General features: G+C 41.6%; 2 protein-coding genes across 2 annotated transcripts; both read left to right on the forward strand.

Moving 5' to 3' along the window:
- Positions 1 to 526: 526 nt before the first annotated feature.
- On the forward strand, positions 527 to 7,457 carry LOC130405407 (extracellular calcium-sensing receptor-like). The gene is made up of 10 exons (XM_056610470.1): positions 527 to 578; positions 803 to 992; positions 4,111 to 4,405; positions 4,535 to 4,621; positions 4,729 to 4,998; positions 5,210 to 5,416; positions 5,543 to 5,821; positions 5,946 to 6,173; positions 6,274 to 6,397; positions 6,514 to 7,457. The coding sequence occupies exons 1-10, from the start codon at positions 527 to 529 to the stop codon at positions 7,398 to 7,400; spliced, it is 2,619 nt and encodes an 872-aa protein (XP_056466445.1). The 3' UTR covers positions 7,401 to 7,457.
- Positions 7,458 to 15,401: 7,944 nt separating this feature from the next.
- On the forward strand, positions 15,402 to 18,359 carry LOC130406574 (extracellular calcium-sensing receptor-like). Its single transcript, XM_056612241.1, has one exon. It carries the CDS (start codon positions 16,631 to 16,633, stop codon positions 17,564 to 17,566), a length of 936 nt encoding a protein of 311 aa, XP_056468216.1. The 5' UTR covers positions 15,402 to 16,630; the 3' UTR covers positions 17,567 to 18,359.
- Positions 18,360 to 20,228: the final 1,869 nt, after the last annotated feature.

Here is a 20,228-nt window from a genome sequence, read left to right on the forward strand (position 1 = left end):
TGATGATTGGCTCATGAGCCGATTTCGTTTTCCCAAGCCAGTATAACTGGAGCTGTGCGCAGAGCTGCGGCCGGCCCTAGAGCGCCACACAGCCAGGAGCCAGGGGTTGTCCGTGCCCACACAGGTGCTGACCACGCTGGGGTTCCTGGCAACAGGGGCCTTCCAGCGGGAGCTGGCCGATCGGTCAGGAGTGTGCCAGTCCACCCTGAGCCGAGCCATGCCAGCTGTGTGGGACGGAATCATCCGAATGTCATTCAGGTACATCAAATTCCCATACAATGCTGTTGAACAGGCCAACATTAAAGCGCAATTTTCAGCAACAGCCGGTTTCTCTAATGTAATCGGAGCTGTTGACAGCACACATATTGCCATAAAAACGCCATCACAGGATGAATTTGTTTACGTCAACAGGAAACACTTTCATTCTATCAATGTCCAAGTCATATGTGATGCGCAAATGCAGCTTCTTAACATCGTGGCAAGGTGGCCTGGTTCAACGCACGATTCATTCATTCTGACCAACAGCATGGTTGGGAACAGGCTGGAGGCTGGCACTGTGCGCGATGGGTGGCTTCTGGGTGAGTAAATGCTTTATTCGTGTAATTGTCCCGTATGTATAAACCAGCGTAATGCACATCTGGGGCTTGTGCACATCCAAATATCATGTTTCTCTGACGTGTTCAGTATTCACGTCAGTAAAAGCGGGCGTAAAGTTAGAAATGTCGCCCGCGGTGCACTTCTGCATTCATTCATTGTGTGGTTTTTACGTTGTGTATTGTATTCTGCCTTCATCTGACCCCAGGGGACCGTGACTACCCCCTAAGAACGTGGCTGATGACCCCTCTTACAAACCCCAACACCGACCAAGAGAGGAGGTATAATGACCTCCATTCCCGGACGAGAATAATTGTGGAGAGGGCAATCGGCCTGCTGAAGGGACGGTGGCGATGCCTGGACAGGTCGGGGGGATGCTACTGTACAGACCTGAGAAGGTGTGCCACATTGTGATGACTTGTGGCAGCACAACCCCCCACTGGAGGAACCGGATGTCGGACCCGTCAACTGCAACCCACCCCGAGGAGCCATACGGGCCCGGCAGAATGTGATTTCAAGCATGTAAAGAGGCAAGGACAGAATTTACTTTGACACAAGTGTATTTATTGACGCGCTTATGTCACTGAGTACATTAATAAGCCGATCAAGGCGATCATTAATGCCACCGATGGCTCTGACGATTTCTGCCTGTGACTCCAGCACAGCTCGGGTGAGGACACGGCCGGTCGGGTGGTCAGCAGATGAATTCAAGTCGCCGCGTGCAGCGGAGCCGGTGGAGAAACCGGATTTAGCGGTGACGCTGGAGACGCCAGGGCCAACGGAGGAGACGCCGGGGCTGGAGACGCCGGGGCCGACGGAGGAGACGCCGGGGCCGACGGAGCAATCCGTGCCCTCTCCTTGCTTGTCTATTCAAAAATAATAAATTTAAGTTAATAAACACGAGTCAAAGTCTTTAATATCCTGGCATCTTTACGCACGACTTATGTGTATTGTAAGCAGCCAATTGTATGATAATTACAGCATTTATGACTTCAGCATATTTACCTTGGGGATGATCGGTGTCCCCTTCATGGGCTCCCACCACTCCGGTGAGAGCTGTGTCACCGATCAAAGCGGCCACTCTCAAATCGAAGGGGGAGAGTTCCCCCACTCCCGTCCCCCCACCTGTTGCGGTCACGCTTCGGCGGTGGGCAGAAACCCTCCACTTCACCTCCACCTTGAGGTCTGACCACTTTTTTTTAATTTCAGAGTGTGTGCGCTGCTGAGACCCCACTGCATTGACGGCCTCGCAAACAAGCTCCCACTCACTTCTCTTTTGTTTTGCATTTATCCCTGTTGACAGGGTTCCAAATAGCATATGCTTGCGCATTTCTACCTCGTGGAGCAAAATCTCGAGCTCGGACTCCGTGAAGTTTCGTTTTTTGCCTCTGTTCATGGTCCTAGGTGATCGGATTAAGAGGTGAATCTCAGGTCCAGAGGCCTATTTAAATAAAATTGCATATTTAAATGAGGGCGTGGACAGGGAGGAGTTTGGCACCTCGGCATGTGCGCTCAATTCCACGTTGATTGAGATGTACAAAAGAAACTTGCTTGGATCCATGCGTTTGCACACTTTGATACATCTGAATTTATTTGTGCGTAAGACAGTTTCTGGGTTTTGGCGTACGCCAAGTTTCAGTATGAAATCCACGCAAGTCTTAGTACATGAGGCCCCTTGTGATTATGCCCTGCCATCTTGGTGGAGGGTGGCCCTACATAGGGCTGTTCCAGGACCTCAGTTGAGCTTTCAACAGGGTCAAGCCTCCTCCCAGAACGTCTAGAAGCCATGCAATGGCCAGACCCAGCAACACCTACGTCAGTCAAGGCACCAGGCCTCCAGTCTCAGAGATGGAGGGGGAGGGCGGTTTGCTTGTCAGGATGGGGAGTTGTGGGGACAGTGGCAGTTTGGGGTTGTTTTGGCTAGGTATGGTATTTTTTTCAGAGTTCAGTTTATAGTGTTTTTATACTTTTTTTGGAGAGGGGTATTCGAAATATGTGTCGTTGATGGCTGGTTTAAACTGCTATACCTGGGCTAAGTCAGACTGATTAGACTCTCTGGCTGGGTGGGGCTCAACACAAGTAGTGTTTGAGCCAATCAAGGCACACAGGATAAATGGCATATTTCCACACACACTCAGGACGATAGATATGACAAAGTATTCAACACCTTCTATGCATGCAACAAACCTTCCAACTCTGCATTGAACCTGTTTTTCGACAACATCTACCTGTGGCTTGGTGACAGAAAAAAAAAAAAAGCAAAGGTGTAAAGCCACCTATAGGTAGCCGGGTCAATTTATACAATATCCAAAAAGGTATGTGGACCAAATAAAACAATTCAAGAATTCCTCATCCTTATCAACAAAAGCCTCTGTGATAGAGATGAGGCAGCTCCTATATAGACTTATAACTGTTTATACACACTCTCAGATAGATCCTGACTCTTAAGGGCTATGTAATTTACTGCTTCAGCACATTTTATGTGTCTGGAATGTGTTATGTGCCAAACAAAATAACAATGAAAGATAATCTACTTCCTGTGTCCAATACATTTGTCATGGGTGTTCACAAGAATGCTTTTAAAATGTGTGAAGATATTTGCAGATCTATATACACTGGGTGGCCCATTTATTTCTAGACGTCTCTAGTTATAAATTACTCATTACCTACACTGTGGTAGGTAACTGAGTAGCACTAACTGAGTAGCTCTATACTCTTTAAATGTATATCATTAAAAAAACAATACACACCAAAAAAACAATTAGCCTGTTTTAGTGCAGAAAAACAACATGAAATGGAATTATACAAGATAACGAAAAAAGCCTTTCAGATTTTTAATTCATTAATTCATTTTTTAATTTTCGGATGTTTAGAATTGTTATAGTAATTATGTTTATTATTTAGTCATAGTATCGTGATGCTGTATAATTCCCGCCCCAAAATGTCTGCCTTGTAGTGATAGGGTCAGTAAAAAAATAAAATAAAAATAAGGGGAGGGCATTTGAGTGTTCATAAAGCTGTGTTCTAGAAAATCATTTGTTTGAGAAAGGTGGGTTCAGATTGGAGGGCAGTCATGAGAGCTCATAATGAATCACATTTGTTCATATGTGTATGTTTGTTTGTGTTCTCTTTCTCTTCCCATATGTCTTCAACAGGACCCTTCAATTGTACATCCAAGAGAAAATTAAATCGAGATGGAATGCACAAGTTTGGGGATGTTATTCTAGGAGGGATCTTTCCGATAAACTATTACACTGCATCTTCTGAACAGTATTTTACTTCAGAGCCAAAAGATCCAATCTGTTATGGGTGAGTATATTGAGGATTGTTGATTAAGGCATTTTAACTGTTGAAAATTGTATGTTTAACAATGTTGTTTATATACTGTTTATTTTTTAATGATCCCATTTGCCATGGGTGAGTCCGTCTAGGATGGTGTTGCTCAAGGCTATTTACTATCTGATGTTACGTAATACTTTGCTTATACACAGATTTTGTTTTATTATTATTTTTCAGCTTTGATATTCAAGGTTTCAGACAGGCCCAGACCATGGCCTTTGCTGTGGATGAAATTAACAGAAACTCCAAACTGCTTCCTAATATATCGTTGGGATACAGCCTATATGATAGCTGTGTCAAACTAGGGATCTCATTCCGTGCAGCTCTGTCTATGACCAGTGGCAGAGGAGAGCCGTTTCAATTAAATGAGAGCTGTTACGGGTATCCTCCGCTGTTGGGTATTGTGGGAGAATCTACTTCAACGCATACTATTGCCATTTCTAGTATCCTAAGCTTGTACAGTCTACCAATGGTAAGTCAAATTTTTGAAAAAGCTTTTGGTTGTTGATGTCATAACCTGTTCAATTATGAATCAGAAATATTCAACATGAAAGGTTAGAAGTATCGGCCATGACAATAAATTATATCTTTGCTTTCAAAGGTCAGTTATTTTGCCACATGTTCTTGTCTGAGTGACAGGAAGCAGTTCCCATCATTCTTTAGAACTATTCCAAGTGACGCATTTCAGGTACTTTTATTACCACATGAACATTATTCGTCTGCATGTAATGCTAATGAAATAAATGTTTCTCCTAAATGTTCCAAAATGTATATTTCAAAACATTGTTGAACCAGGTGCGAGCTATGCTCCAGATTCTGAGGAGGTTTGGCTGGACTTGGGTTGGTCTTGTGATCAGTGATGACGACTACGGTCGCCACACGGCCCAATCATTCCAGTCAGACCTGGCCAAGTCTGGTGGAGGCTGTCTGGCTTATCTAGAGGTTCTGCCCTGGGGACACGAAGTTGCTGAAATAAAGAAGATTGTTGGCAGAATAAAGAAATCCACATCCCGTGTGGTTACTGTTTTTGCACATACAAGCAACATGCTTGATCTCATGGAAGAGGTTATTGATTTATTTATCGATAGTTATAGGAATCTAGTGCATATTTTTCAATGCTAGAATAAAATTAGGGAAAAAACTTGAATGTTTCTATATAAATATATATATAAATATATATGTTTCTATATATATATATATATATATATATATATATATATATATATATATATATATATCTTGTTAATGTATATACTTTGTACAATGTAATCAACAGGTTGTAAAACAAAATGTGACTGGCCTACAGTGGATTGCCAGTGAAGCCTGGAGTACAGCCAAAGTGCTCCATACTCCCAGCTACATGCCTTTCCTAGCAGGCACTCTGGGCATTGCCATCCGCCGGGGAGAGATACCAGGACTCAGGGACTTCCTACTGACCATACGCCCTGACAATGACACACTCAGCACCCAGGACAACACCTTAGTGCGGGTTTCACCTAACAGACTGAGTCTTTTATCTGCCTTGTAGAAACAATCAATGTAAATGTGATCTCAAGGCTGCTTATGTTTGCTCATTAGTCCCCCTTATTTATGAATTCCCATTCATTAGGTGAAGCAGTTTTGGGAGCAGATATTTCGGTGTAAATTTGTATCTGGTTGGATGGAGATGGAAGGTCAGATTCAAGAACGACTATGTACAGGGAATGAGCTTCTAAGGAATAAAGATACTGAATTCTTGGACCTGTCTAACCTCAGGCCAGAGTATAATGTGTACAAAGCTGTGTATGCCCTGGCACATGCCCTACATGAACATCTGCAGTGTGTTCCAGGGAGTGGGCCTTTCAAAGGGCAAAGCTGTGCTCGTTTGCAGGGACTAGAGCCATGGCAGGTCTGTTTTCTATTGAATTCCATTATATTATTTATTTTCCTGGGATTTATTAAAATGCAGATTTCTGAGCTCAATAGTGCAATACTGATCTTTTCACTCTTTATACTTCTTTCCTGCCTTTTAGCTTGTCTATTATTTGCAAAGAGTCAATTTCACTACAGATTTTGGGGATCAAGTGTCATTTGATGAGAATGGGGATGTTTTACCAATCTATGATGTGATGAACTGGAGGTGGCTCCCAGATGGAAGCACAGTGGTTACAAATGTGGGAGACGTTAAAGAAATGGCTGCAAAAGTCATTGATCTTAACCTTGATGAAGCCAAAATCTTTTGGAATTTTGAATCGAAAAAGGTCTGCTTTCAAACTGTTCATTGTCAGTGATATGTGATGATGTGATGCATACATCACAATAGGAATTAGGTTTTCATGTGATCAACTTGTTCCCCATTAGCCTCCCAGGTCAGTGTGTAGTGAGAGCTGTCCCCCAGGCACTCGCATAGCCATAAAGAAAGGTGAACCTGTCTGCTGCTTCGACTGCATCCCCTGTTCAGATGGAAAAATAAGCAGCGGGACAGGTTTGTTTGCAATGTATACATTTATAAAGTGTACATCTTTTTGAAAAAGCCCTGACAAAAAGTATGAATAACTTCTGATTGTTTGTTAGATTCAACGGAATGTACAAGCTGTCCAGAGGATTTTTGGTCGAACATCCAGCGGGATCAATGTGGCCCCAAAAGCAAGGAATTTCTTTCCTATATGGAACCCCTGGGAATCTCCTTTACAACAGCATCATTATTCGGAGCACTCTTATGCACCATTGTTTTGGGAATCTTCACCCGGCATCGGACCACACCAGTGGTTAGGGCCAATAACTCAGAGCTTAGCTTCCTCATTCTGTTGTCACTCAAATTATGCTTTTTGTGCTCCTTGTTTTTCATTGGTAAACCAAGGCTGTGGACTTGCCAGTTGAGGCATGCAGCATTTGGGATCAGCTTTGTTCTGTGTGTTTCGTGTATCCTGGTGAAGACCATGGTAGTTCTGGCAGTATTCAAGGCCTCCAAACCAGGTGGTGACGGTAGTCTGAAGTGGTTTGGAGTAATGCAACAGAGAGGGACTGTTGTATTTCTGACTTTAATACAAGCAGCAGTTTGTATAACATGGCTTGTGTCTTCCTCACCAGCTCCTCATGAAAACACAGAGTACTATAGCGACAGGATAGTAGTTGAGTGTCTAGTGGGGTCCAGAGTAGGATTTGGAGTATTACTGGGCTATATTGGCTTACTAGCTATTCTCAGTTTCCTGCTTGCATTCTTGGCACGAAATCTACCAGATAACTTCAATGAGGCCAAGTTTATCACCTTCAGCACGCTGGTCTTCTGTGCTGTTTGGATAGCCTTCATCCCAGCTTATATTAACTCCCCTGGTAAATATGCCGATGCTGTAGAAGTATTTGCCATTCTAGCTTCTAGTTTTGTGCTGTTACTGGCCCTATTTGGACCAAAGTGTTACATTATTCTCCTTAAGCCTGAGAAAAACACAAAAAAAGCTTTAATGGGACGAGGCTCACCGAGATCATAGAAACAGTGCATTGATTTGTCATGGTTGTTTTTAATAAATTCATTGAGTCAGTGAGATGTATAGAATTTAGACAACATTGCCTGCATTTTATAACTTAATATCCTATATCAAATTGTAGCAATTTTAAATATAAATCAGATAGTTTGTCCAACATATATATTAATATCAGGAATAAATAAATATACATTTTATTTGGTTTTAATGGCACTTTTTTCTCATAAGACAATGCAATAATACTTGATGTTTCATTAGGTTAGATAGAATATCACAATAATGTTCTGCAAACTCACGCTAACTTAAGCGAATATCACCCTTTTCGCCTTGGCCTACCTGCATGTGAAAACGAAATGCTTTTCTCGCATCAAGCTCCATGAACAATAAAGTCCACACGAACACTAAAAATGACATAAACTGGCCGCAATGTGAATATGCTGCAAATTCCAATAATAATCGCGCCAGTGAATAGACGAATGAAATACTCAACCTATATAGTCTAGTGAAGACGAGTTTGTGCTCTGTCCTTGCACCAAACCATTCAATGTATTATGAGGATTAAATTATACTGGAGCTTTACTTTTTAATTCAATTCAAGTGGAACTAATGACTGTTCGCGAATGAGGGGATTATGATAAGTGGGTGTGTTGGTGGCGTTAGTTTCCCTGTTCAATAACTAAAATAGGCTATAACCCTTTTCATAGAAAGTTGATAACCAAAAATAAACTGTTGCGATAGACCTTCATGTTATCAAAAACAACTATATTCACATGCCGCATCTCAAGTAAATATTGGCTCATAGCACATGCTATCGAGATGAAGTCAATGCATATAACAGATAGTAATAATTATAGGTCTATGATTGGAAGTTTATCAATATGATGCAGTAAGAACACTGTTAAGAAATGTGGTGACTATGACAAAGAAAGCTGAATATGATTGGTTAAATGAATATATCGGCTGGCGAGGGGCATAAAAAAATCCACCTCAAATGAATGTCGCTATAGGGCAGAACGGAAATTGCATTATTATTTATACAGACTTCAATGAAATTTTATTTTAATGTTGTGTGAAAAATCTCAAAAGAAAAATTGCAAAAAAGAACCATACAACGCAAGTCTAGATTCAGTGCTCTCTATCACCACAGACATTGCAGCTAATTATAGTTAATTCATATAATGTCCTTTTGATGTTGCGAATTTTAATGTAATTATGTCTATTATTCTGTCATTCATGCCGTTCTTATCGTATTGCAATCCAGTTCCTTCCCCCAAATGTCTGCCTAGTTTTGATAGGCTGAACAATGAAAATGAATAAAAAATTGGCAAAGGGTTGGCATTTTAAAGTTGTGTTGGAGAAATGTTGGTTCTGAATAGAGGGCATTCATGAGAGCTCATAATGAATCACATTTGTTCATATGTGTATGTTTGTTTCTGTTCTCTTTCTCTTCCCATACGTCTTCAACAGGTCCCTTCTCATGGACATCCCAGAGACAATTTAATCTGAATAGAATCCACAAATTCGGGGATGTTATTCTAGGAGGGATCTTCAATATGAACTTTTACACAAATTCTTCTGAACTATATTTTACTTCAGAGACAAAAGATCCAATCTGTTATGGGTGAGTATATCGAGGAGTGTTGATAAAGGTATTTTAACTGTTAAAAATTGTATGTGTAACAATGTTGTTAATAGACAGTTTTTTTTTTTTTTTTAAGCTTTGCTGCTGAAGCGTTGAGACGGGCCCAGACTATGGCCTTTGCTGTTAATGAAATGAACAGAAACTCCAAACTGCTTCCTAATGTATCTTTAGGATACTGTCATGGTCCGCTTCTGATTTCCCCATTCACCTGCCTGCCAAGCTGATCTCACCTAATTAGCTCAACCACCTTCACCTGTGCTCCCTCTTTATCAATCCTCTCTCTCTACTCAGTCTCTGCCAGATCGTCTCTCGTTACTCACAGAGCTTTCCCGCAACTCCAGAACTGTTTCTCCGACGCTGATCCTGCCCGCTTCCGTTTCCCTCGCCTGCCTGCCTGCCCTCCTGATATCAACCCCACGCCTGCTCGACTACCCGCCCGCCGACGGTACCCCCAGTCTACCTGATTGCCTGCCGGTCCACGAACTCTTGCCTGTCCCTGTTTACTCTGGCTGCCCGATCCAGATCATCTGTGCAATCAATAACCTTTGGACTGCCCTGTCACCATTGTCAGTCTGTGCACTTGGGTTCTGCCTTTTCATTTTTGGGGAGTTCTCATGACTTTAATCAAGTAAATTTAAGAGGAAAATATTGTACTCTTTCCTCCGCTACATTTCTATCCATAACCGTGATTACCCGTTACTTCTTCTAAAAAATAAATAAAAGGATAAAAGAAAATTTGTTTGTGCAGGTGCCACTGATTAGGACAGCCTTCAGCCTATTAGCAATCACCATTCGCGATCCACCAAAGTCAACTCTATGGTCAGATTTAGATGAGAGACGATTGTTGATTTGATTGATGAAAAAACAGAGAAGCTCACTCATACATACAATTGTTAGCTGAATTTTCTTTTCTGATATTACATATTTATGTAGGCTGAGCAATTGTTTTAATGTTCTTGAGTATACTGATATACTGTATACTATTGTGCTATTGCCTTGGGGGCAAGTGAGAAATGTTAAATAAAGCAACATGGTAAAAAGATGAAAATGAATCCATAACTCCATGTAGGACGTTTCTATACATAAATGTAAGCACTGTGGCAGTAGTAATGCAGTATTTAGAAAATGTACTCTTGTACTATTGATACTCTGTAGTACTTTTACTTGTACTCGAGTAAAATTTAGCAAGGGGTATCTGTACTTTTACTCAAGTAAGGAAGCTGTGTACTCTGTCCGCCCCTGATGACCAGTGGCAGAGGAGAGACGTTTCAATTAAATGAGAGCAGTTACGGGAATCCTCCTGTGCTAGGAATTGTGGGAGATACTTCCTCAACACGTACTATCGCTATTTCTAGCATAGTAAGCTTGTACAGAGTACCAATGGAAAGTTGTCACACATTTTACAATGAGAGAAGGCTTCTGGTTGATGATTCCCTAAAATAACTTATGATATGTAATCATGTTAATGGACAAGACCAAATCAATTTTAATTAATTTCAGGCAGATGAATCATAACAATTATTTCTGTCTTTACGTTGGATAGGTGAGTTATTTTGCCCTATGTTCCTGTCTGAGTCACTTTAGAACTATTCCACATGATGCCTTTCAGGTAGAGCGCTTTCCTTATTTTAGTGCTCATGAAGCATCATGCATTATCTGCATTCATGTCACAGCTTTGCAATGTGAATAAGATGTTCATATATGTAGGGAAATGTTCCTACTAGATGTTTCAAAAGCTATTCATTTTATTCTACCAGGTACGAGCTATGCTCTAAATTCTCAGGCGGTTTAACTGGACTGAGGGCACACTCACAGTAGGCAAGTTTGCCTGTTCCGTGCTGCAGGAAGATTCAGCACGATTCCCCCCCTCCCCACTCCCGGGCACAGGGCTGCGGCCCTAGTGTGAGTGGCCCCTTATTTTGGCCTGTTAATCAGTGATGACGACTACGGACTGAATGCTGCCCGATCCTTCCAGTCAGGCCTGGCCCATTCTGGGGAAGGCTGTCTGGCTTATCTAGAGGTTCTGCATTGGGGAAAAGATGAAAACGAGCTGCAGCTTGAAAGTTTTCGAAACCTTGAATGTATAATGAAAAATGACCTGTAAACCCAAATGACCAAAAATCTGGAACACATACTACTTATTATTGCCTAACCTTGGTATTATTTAATTCAGACTCTGATCAAAGGTAAAGAGTTACCGCAAATTCATGCCTGAATGCAAATTAATGTCCATTATTCAATGGAAAGTCCACTTCAGAGTACCCCGGGGACTCATAACTTGATGATCAAGGGATACCACCCTTAGGATTGTTTGGAAAGTTTGAGTCGAAAGTTATAAAAAAAATCATGGCTTTGGGGAACAATCACTGACTTCAACAGTTCAGAATTCTCAAAGTTGGTACACATATATAAACCGTGCATAAGCAGGTCTCAATTAAAGTATCTGTTTGGTGACAGGACGCACCAAAACTTGGAATCATACAAAAAATCTCAGCCCAATTATTCAATCAATCACATGTCCGATTCAAAATGGCCTAGGGACTTGGCGTGCCTGTTCATTAGCCTTGCCAGCCTGTTAGCATGCCCACAGAATATTGCACACAAGATGAGTTGGCTCATGCAACCACACACATTTTCTTAAAAAAATGCATATGTGGCTAGCCAGCCTCCACCCACCTAATTACTTCCTCTCAATTTAAATTTCTGCGGTATGTTAGTGGGTTTTCTCCGTCAAAAATTTTGTGCGTCCAATCAGCGAACAGAGGGAGTGGCTGAGAACAATGATGATAAAGTCAGCTCTCGTTGACAGATATTTTCACGCACAGTGTTTGGTTTGTTTACAGCCTGCGCGCAACGTGTTTCCCGGCCAATCGTTAGTAATTGGTTATGGCAGATCCAGAGTGGCACTGGGCAGATCCAATAGTTTTAAACTTCAACAGACACCTGCCTTCAAGTGAGTTAACGTTTGTCAATTGAGTAGGTCCAGACTCTCTGTGCAAATGAAATGAAGTACGAGAGTCTGGTAGAACCAGGCTAATATGTGGAGACATGAATAGTTTAAAATTCTATTTAAAGATCTTTCCAGATCCATAATAAGAACAGCAGTTATTTTGACCAACATCTGTCGAAAGAAAGAATAAATCTTGTTTTCAACATCGTAATGAGATGTCTTATTTTTCTCTATATTTTGAAAGCCTAATTTTCTTACGTTTCGTTAAAGTGGTATGAGCCCCAATACCCTTGCCCCCGATTTCTATCCGCTTCTCCTTCACTCTGCATATCAATAGAACACTGAAATCAAATCAATTGCACTGAGCTGCCACAGCTTATTTTTATCAAAATGTTGGTATTTGATACAATTAATATCAAATACAAACGGATATACATTAGCCAAATACCATTTTTGATTACACTTTGATTGGTAGTCCTTCACCCAACTTGGGGACTCTTTGACCCAGAACGGGCTCAGAAGGGCTCCCGAGGAAACCCCTGGAAACCAGCAGTGTTAACAGACAGCCAGCACCAGCCCTTTCACAGACGACAGTAAAAGTCATTAGTAGTGCCCAGCGGAGGAAGTAGAGCATAGTGCAAGAGCAGCAGCCTGCAGCTAGCAGCTTGCACAGCAGTCCGAGAAGGAGCTGGTGAATATGCCCTGTCATCTTGGTGAAGGGTGTCCCTACAGCCCTAGGGCTGTTCCAGGACCTCAGTTGAGCTTTCAACAGGGCCAAGCCTCCACCCAGACCGTCCTGAAGCCATGCAATGGCCAGACCCAGCAACACCTACGTCAGTCAAGGCACGAGGCCGCCAGTCTCAGAGAAGGAGGGCGAGGGCGTTTGGCTGGTCAGGCTGGGGAGTTGTGGGGACAGTGGCAGTTTGGGGTCGTCTTTGCTAGGTATGGTACCCTTTTCAGAGTTCAGTTTATAGTATTTTTATACTTTTTTTGGAGAGGGGTATTCGAAGTATTGGTTGTTGATGGCTGGTTTAAACTGCTATGCCAGGGCCAAGTCCGACTGATTAGACTCTCTGGCTTGGTGAGATTCCACACCTGTAGTTCTTGAGGCAATCAAGGCACAGAGGATAAATCGCATGGTTCCACGCACACACAGGACAATAGATATGACATGTAAGTATTCAGCACCTGCTTTGCATGCAACAAACCTTCCAACTCTGCAATACACCTGTATTTCGAGAACATCTACCTGTGGCTTGGTGACAGAAAAAAAGCAAAGGTGTAAAGCCACCTAGGTAGGAAGCCGGGTCAATTTATACAATATCCAAAAAGGTATGTGTCCCAAATAAAACAATTCAAGAATTCCTCATCCTTATCAAAAAAAGCCTATAGGATAGAGATGAGGCAGCTCCTATATAGACTTATATAACTGTTTCTACGGACTCTCCCATAGATGTTGACTCTTAAGGGCGACGTCATTTACTGCTTCAGTCCATTTTATGTGTCTGGAATCCCCTTCCCAACCATACAAAATAACAATGAAAGATAATCTACTTCCTGTTTCCAATACATTTGTCATGGGTGTTCACAAAAATGCTTTTAAAATGTGTGAACACTTTGGCAGATCTATATACTGGGTGGCCCGTTGATATCTAGATGTGACAAGATATAAATGACTCATTACATACACTGTGGTAGGTAACTGGGTAAAAAAATTGCCTGTTTTAGTGCAGAAAAACAACATGAAATAAAACCAAATGGATAGAAACTATTTCGGATGTTTAGAATTGTTATAATAGTTATGTGTATTATTTAGTCATAGTATCGTGATGCAGTATAATTTCCAACCCAAAATGTCTGCCTTTTCGTGATAGGCTCAGTAAAAATAAAAAATTAAATAAGGGGAGGGCATTTGACTGGTAAAACACATAAAGTTGTGTTCTAGAAAATCATTTGTTTGAGAAAGGTGGGTTCAGATCGGAGGGCAGTCATGAGAGCTCATAATGAATCACATTTGTTCATATGTGTATGTTTGTTTGTGTTATCTTTCTCTTCCCATCTGTCTTTAACAGGACCCTTCAATTGTACATCCCAGAGAAAATTGAATCTGGATGGAATGCATAAGTTTGGGGATGTTATTCTAGGAGGGATCTTTGCTATAAACTATTACACTGCATCTTCTGAACTGTATTTTACTTCAGAGCCGGATGATCCCATATGCCATGGGTGAGTCTGTCTAGGATGTTGTTGATCAAGAGTATTTACTATCCAATGACGTGTAATACTTTTGCTAATACACTGATCTATTATTATTATTTTTCAGCATTGATATTCGAGGTTTCAGACAGGCCCAGACCATGGCCTTTGCTGTTGATGAAATTAACAGAAACTCCAAACTGCTTCCTAATATATCGTTGGGATACAGTCTATACGATAGCTGTTTCAAACTAGGGATCTCATTCCGTGCAGCTCTGTCTATGACCAGTGGCAGAGGAGAGCCGTTTAAATTAAATGAGAGCTGTTACGGGAATCCTCCTGTATTGGGTATTGTGGGAGATTCTTCCTCAACGCGTACTATTGCCATTTCTAGTATCCTAAGCTTGTACAGTCTACCAATGGTAAGTCAAATTTTAGAAAAAGTTTATTGTTGTTGATTGTCATTACCTGTTCAATTATAAATCTGAATTATTCAACATGAAGGGTTAAAAATATGTTAGAAATTATAAATATGGGCCATGAAAATGAATGATATTTTTTCTTTCAAAGGTCAGTTATTTTGCCACATGTTCCTGTCTGAGTGACAGGAGGCAGTTCCCATCATTCTTTAGAACTATTCCAAGTGACGCATTTCAGGTACTTTTATTACCACATGAACATTATTTGTCTGCATGTAATGCTAATGAAATAAATGTTTCTCCTAAATGTTCCAAAATGTATTTCTCAAAAAATTGTTGAACCAGGTGCGAGCTATGCTCCAGATTCTGAGGAGGTTTGGCTGGACCTGGGTTGGCCTGCTGATCAGTGATGACGACTACGGTCGCCACACGGCCCAATCATTCCAGTCAGACCTGGCCAAGTCTGGTGGAGGCTGTCTGGCTTATCTAGAGGTTCTGCCCTGGGGACACAATGTTGCTGAAATACAGAGGATTGTCGACAGAATGAAGAAATCCACATCCCGTGTGGTTACTGTTTTTGCACATACAAGCAACATGCTTGATCTCATGGAAGAGGTTATTGATTTAGTTATCGATAGTTATAGGAAAGTAGTGCAGATTTTTCAATGATAGAATAAAATTAGGGAAAAAACTTAAATGTTTCTATAGATGCACTATATATATATATATATATATATATATATATATATATATATATATATACTTTGTACTATGTAATCAACAGGTTGTAAAACAAAATGTGACCGGCCTACAATGGATTGCCAGTGAAGCCTGGAGTACAGCTAAAGTGCTCCATACTCCCACCTACATGCATTTTCTTGCAGGCACTCTGGGTATTGCCATTCGCCGGGGGGAATTACCAGGTCTCAGGGACTTCCTACTGACCATACGCCCCGACAATGACACACTCGGCACCCAGGACAACACCTTAGTGCGGATTTCTCCTAATAGACTCAGATTTTGATATGCCTTGTAGAAACAATCAATGTAAATGTGATCTCAAGGCAGCTCATGTTTGCTCATTAGTCCCCCTTATTTATGACTTCCTATTCATTAGGTGAAGCAGTTTTGGGAGCACATATTTCGGTGTAAATTTGTATCTGGTTGGATGGAGATGGAAGGTCAGACTCAAGAACGTCTATGTACAGGGAATGAGGTTCTAAGGAATAAAGAGACTGAATTCTTGGACCTGTCTAACCTCAGGCCTGAGTATAATGTGTACAAAGCTGTATATGCCCTGGCACATGCCCTACATGAACATCTGCAGTGTGTTCCAGGGAGTGGGCCTTTCAAAGGGCAAAGCTGTGCCCGTTTGCAGGGACTAGAGCCATGGCAGGTCTGTTTTCTATTGAATTCCATTATATTATTTATTTTCCTGTGATTTATTAAAATTTAGTTTTCTGAGCTCAATAGTGCAATCCTGATGTTTTCACTCTTTATACTTCTTTCATGCCTTTTAGCTTGTTTATTATTTGCAAAGAGTCAATTTCACTACAGATTTTGGCGATCAAGTGTCATTTGATGAGAACGGAGATGTTTTACCAATCTATGATGTGATGAACTGGAGGTGGCTCCCAGATGGAAGCACTGAGGTTACAAATGTGGGAGACGTTAAAGAAATGGCTGCAAAAGTCATTGATCTTAACCTTGATGAAGACAAAATCTTTTGGAATTTTGAATCAAAAAAGGTCTGCTTTCAAACTATTAATTGCCATTGATATGTTTCATACATCATAATAGGAATTAGGTTTTAATGTAATCAACTTGTACCCCTTTAGCCTCCCAGGTCAGTGTGTAGTGAGAGCTGTCCCCCAGGCACTCGCATGGCCATAAAGAAAGGTGAACCTGTGTGCTGCTTTGACTGCATCCCCTGTTCAGATGGAAAAATAAGCAACGGGACAGGTTTGTTTGCAATGCATATATTTATAAGCTGTACATCTTCTTGAAAAAGCCCTGACAAAAAGTATGAATGACTTCTGATTGTTTGTTAGATTCAACCGAATGTACAAGCTGTCCAGATGATTTTTGGTCCAACATCCAGCGGGATCAATGTGTCCCCAAAAGCAAGGAATTTCTTTCCTATGTTGAACCCCTGGGAATCTCCTTCACAACAGCATCATTATTTGGAGCACTCTTATGCACCATTGTTTTGGGAATCTTTACCCATCATCGGACCACGCCAGTGGTTAGGGCCAACAACTCAGAGCTTAGCTTCCTCATTCTGCTGTCACTCAAACTATGCTTTTTATGCTCCTTGTTTTTCATTGGTAAACCAAGGTTGTGGACTTGCCAGTTGAGGCATGCAGCATTTGGGATCAGCTTTGTTCTGTGTGTTTCGTGTATCCTGGTGAAGACCATGGTAGTTCTGGCAGTGTTCAAGGCCTCCAAACCAGGTGGTGACCGTGGTCTGAAGTGGTTTGGAGTAATGCAACAGAGAGGGACTGTTGTATTTCTGACTTTAATACAAGCAGCAGTTTGTATAACATGGCTGGTGTCTTCCTCACCAGCTCCTAATGAAAACACAAAGTACTACAGCGACAGGATAGTAGTTGAGTGTCTAGTGGGGTCCACAGTAGGATTTGGAGTATTACTGGGCTATATTGGCTTGCTGGCTATTCTCAGTTTCCTGCTTGCATTCTTGGCACGAAATCTACCAGATAACTTCAATGAGGCCAAGTTTATCACCTTCAGCACGCTGGTCTTCTGTGCTGTTTGGATAGCCTTTATCCCAGCTTATATTAACTCCCCTGGTAAATATGCCGATGCTGTAGAGGTATTTGCCATTCTAGCTTCTAGTTTTGTGCTGTTACTGGCCCTATTTGGACCAAAGTGTTACATTATTCTCCTTAAGCCTGAGAAAAACACAAAAAAAGCTTTAATGGGACGAGGCTCACCAAGATCATAGAAACAGTGCATTGATTTGTCATGGTTGTTTTTAATAAATTCATTGAGTCAGTGAGATATATAGAATTAAGACAACATTGCCTGCATTTTATAATAACTTAATAACCTCAATCAAATTGTAGCAATTTTAAATGTTAATCAGATAGTTTGTCCAACATATATGTTATCGTGAATAAATAAATACACATTTATTTGGTTTTAATGGCTCTTTTCTCACAGGACAATGCAATAATACTTGATGTTTAATTACCGATAGGTTAGATAGAATATCTCAATAATGTTCTGCAATCTCACCTTATTCTCCTTGGCCTACATGCATGAAGCAGAAAGAAGTGAGGGAAATTAAATGGAGCTAGAGCCGGACATTCTCAAGTCTGAAGTTCGTGCAGCTGTGAAAAGCTTGAAGACTGGGAAGGCGGTTGGGTGCGACAACATACAGGCAGAATTGATAAAGGCATCAGGAGAGGTTGGAATTGACAAACTACACAGGATTTGTAGAACCATCTGGAAGTCTAGAAAGTGGCCGGGTGACTGGGTGAAATCTGTGATAGTTACGTTGTATAAGAAGGGTGACATGGGTGAATGCTCAAACTACAGAACGTTAAGCATGATCTCGCACTGTTCGAAGATCATTCTTTGGATCATTGCAAAAAGGATGTCTGGAAAGATCGAGGAGGAGCTTAGAGACACTGAGTGCAGCTTTAGGGCTGGTCTGGGGACTAGAAATCAGATCTTCAACCTTGGCCAAATTGGTGAGAAATATCTTGAGACAGGTAAAAGTGTTCATATGTGTTTCCTCGACTATTCCAAAGCATTTGATTCAGTCAACCACAATAAGTTGTGGGAAGTTTGGGTAGTCTTGGTTTCTCAGAGCACATGATTGACGTCATTTGAGGCCTCTATACGGACAGTATGGTGATCGTAAAACAGTGTGGAGAGTCAAGCCCAGTTGAGATCAGGAAGGGAGTCAGACAAGGGTGTCTGATTGCACCTTCAATCTTCAACTTATACACCGAGAACCAAGAGCCAAGAGCCAAGAGCCAGAAGAAGAGAAGAGTTGCAAGAACTAGTGGATAGTGTTAACAACAAAGGGAAGGAATATGGTCTGAAGATCAACTCAGGGAAAACAAAGGTGATGACTTTTTCGAAGGCTGGAGATCTAAGTTGTCAACTTACGGTTGATGGCACTCTTATAGAGTATGTTGATCGCTTTGTATACCTTGGAGCGGTATTTTCGGCCAACATGGACGGCAGAAACACCATACGAATCAGAGCAAAATCTAAGTTCAGAGATTTTGATCACGTCTGAAAAGACCAAAGCCTGTCGTAGCCCTGAATAATTTTTTTTTAAAGGCGGTCGTGTGGCCAGTTTTTACTTATGCATGTGAGACGTGGTCCATGAGAAAAGCGGAGAGAGACTCTATCAACGCATTTGAGATGTGGTGCTACCGGAGGATCCTAATGGTACGGCCACACCAACCGCGTTACTCGCGTTGGATAACGCGAGTAACGCACCTAACCTGACGCTTGATCAGTGTGTGGTGGTTCAACGCTTCCAACGCGTCAACGCGCCAACGCAGCTAGATGAGTCCATGTCCATGCAAGTGAACGGAGCGTTCCCTCTTCGTCATAACTATCAAACTGATGAAGAGAAAGTTCTCTCGCGGACACGTCGGACAGTGAAATATTTGATTTAATCTTAAGGCATGATCATGGGAAAAGTACTGGCAGCAAAGTTACCAAGGATACATTCGACGAGACAATAGATTCACAAGATTCTTATAGGGAACGTTTTCATTGTGGGTAGGGAGTGGGAGTTACCTTAGGCCAAGTACATTTGTAATACAATAGGTGGATATTGGACACGTCGGCAGGTCTGTAAGACATGGCTGTAAACAAGTTTACGCAACAAAGAAGTCAGTCGATTGGCCTGATCTCAATACCAGACTGACTGGCTCCAGTGGGAACTAAAATCCGAATTACCTTAACCTCTCTCAGTTAAAAAGAGAGGAAGGGATGTGTTTTAAGATACAGAGAGAATGAATACAGTTCCTTCTAATGTAATAATTATATAAACAAGGTTAATATAATTTATATGTGATTGTATATTTATAGTTATGATTGATATTTCCATAACACAAACCAAACATCCTTCACATTCACCGAGCGAACATTATGAAAGTAAAATGCAAATTTCTCGCTAAAAACGCATTTAATGGCGTAACTATGTTACTATTTCCATCGAGAATAAAGAAAGATGTCGGCCTTATGCTTCTGTGCAAGCGTCACTACTCTCTGCCAGTGACGTCGGGTGAAGCTCCACGCTGATTGGCTATTGCGGCTAAGCGTCAAGCGTTGGAGCGTTGAAAGTTACATTTTTTGAACTCCGGGCGTTGGTGCGTTTACGTGCGTAATTACGTGCAACTGCCGCGTCTAACGCCCCTAACGCAACGCTTCAACGCGTGTAACGCGTCTACGCGCCTAAACCAATGGTTCCCTATGCAAAAATGCAGATTTTCGATGCCCCTAACGCGAGTAACGCGGTTGGTGTGGCCGTACCTTTATGCCGCGTTTCCACTGCAGGGTGCGGAACGGATCGGTTCACAAAGGTGCGGTACGGGTTGCGTTTCCACCGCCAAAAGTGGGCGTGACACGGACTTAGC

The sequence above is a fragment of the Gadus chalcogrammus genome, chromosome 16 (genome assembly GCF_026213295.1).
Source record: "Gadus chalcogrammus isolate NIFS_2021 chromosome 16, NIFS_Gcha_1.0, whole genome shotgun sequence".
In the NCBI taxonomy this organism is placed as follows: domain Eukaryota; kingdom Metazoa; phylum Chordata; class Actinopteri; order Gadiformes; family Gadidae; genus Gadus; species Gadus chalcogrammus.

What these genes read in the sequence shown, in the direction of transcription:
- LOC130405407 (XM_056610470.1), top strand. Translation starts at nt 527, where the DNA reads ATGGTTGGGAACAGGCTGGAGGCTGGCACTGTGCGCGATGGGTGGCTT. An exon ending in TGCTTGATCTCATGGAAGAG is followed by an intron (nt 4,999 to 5,209) that starts GTTATTGATTTA and finishes TGTAATCAACAG; the next exon opens with GTTGTAAAACAAAATGTGAC. An exon ending in AAAAATAAGCAGCGGGACAG is followed by an intron (nt 6,398 to 6,513) that starts GTTTGTTTGCAA and finishes CAAGCTGTCCAG; the next exon opens with AGGATTTTTGGTCGAACATC.
- LOC130406574 (XM_056612241.1), top strand. Translation starts at nt 16,631, where the DNA reads ATGACTTCTGATTGTTTGTTAGATTCAACCGAATGTACAAGCTGTCCA.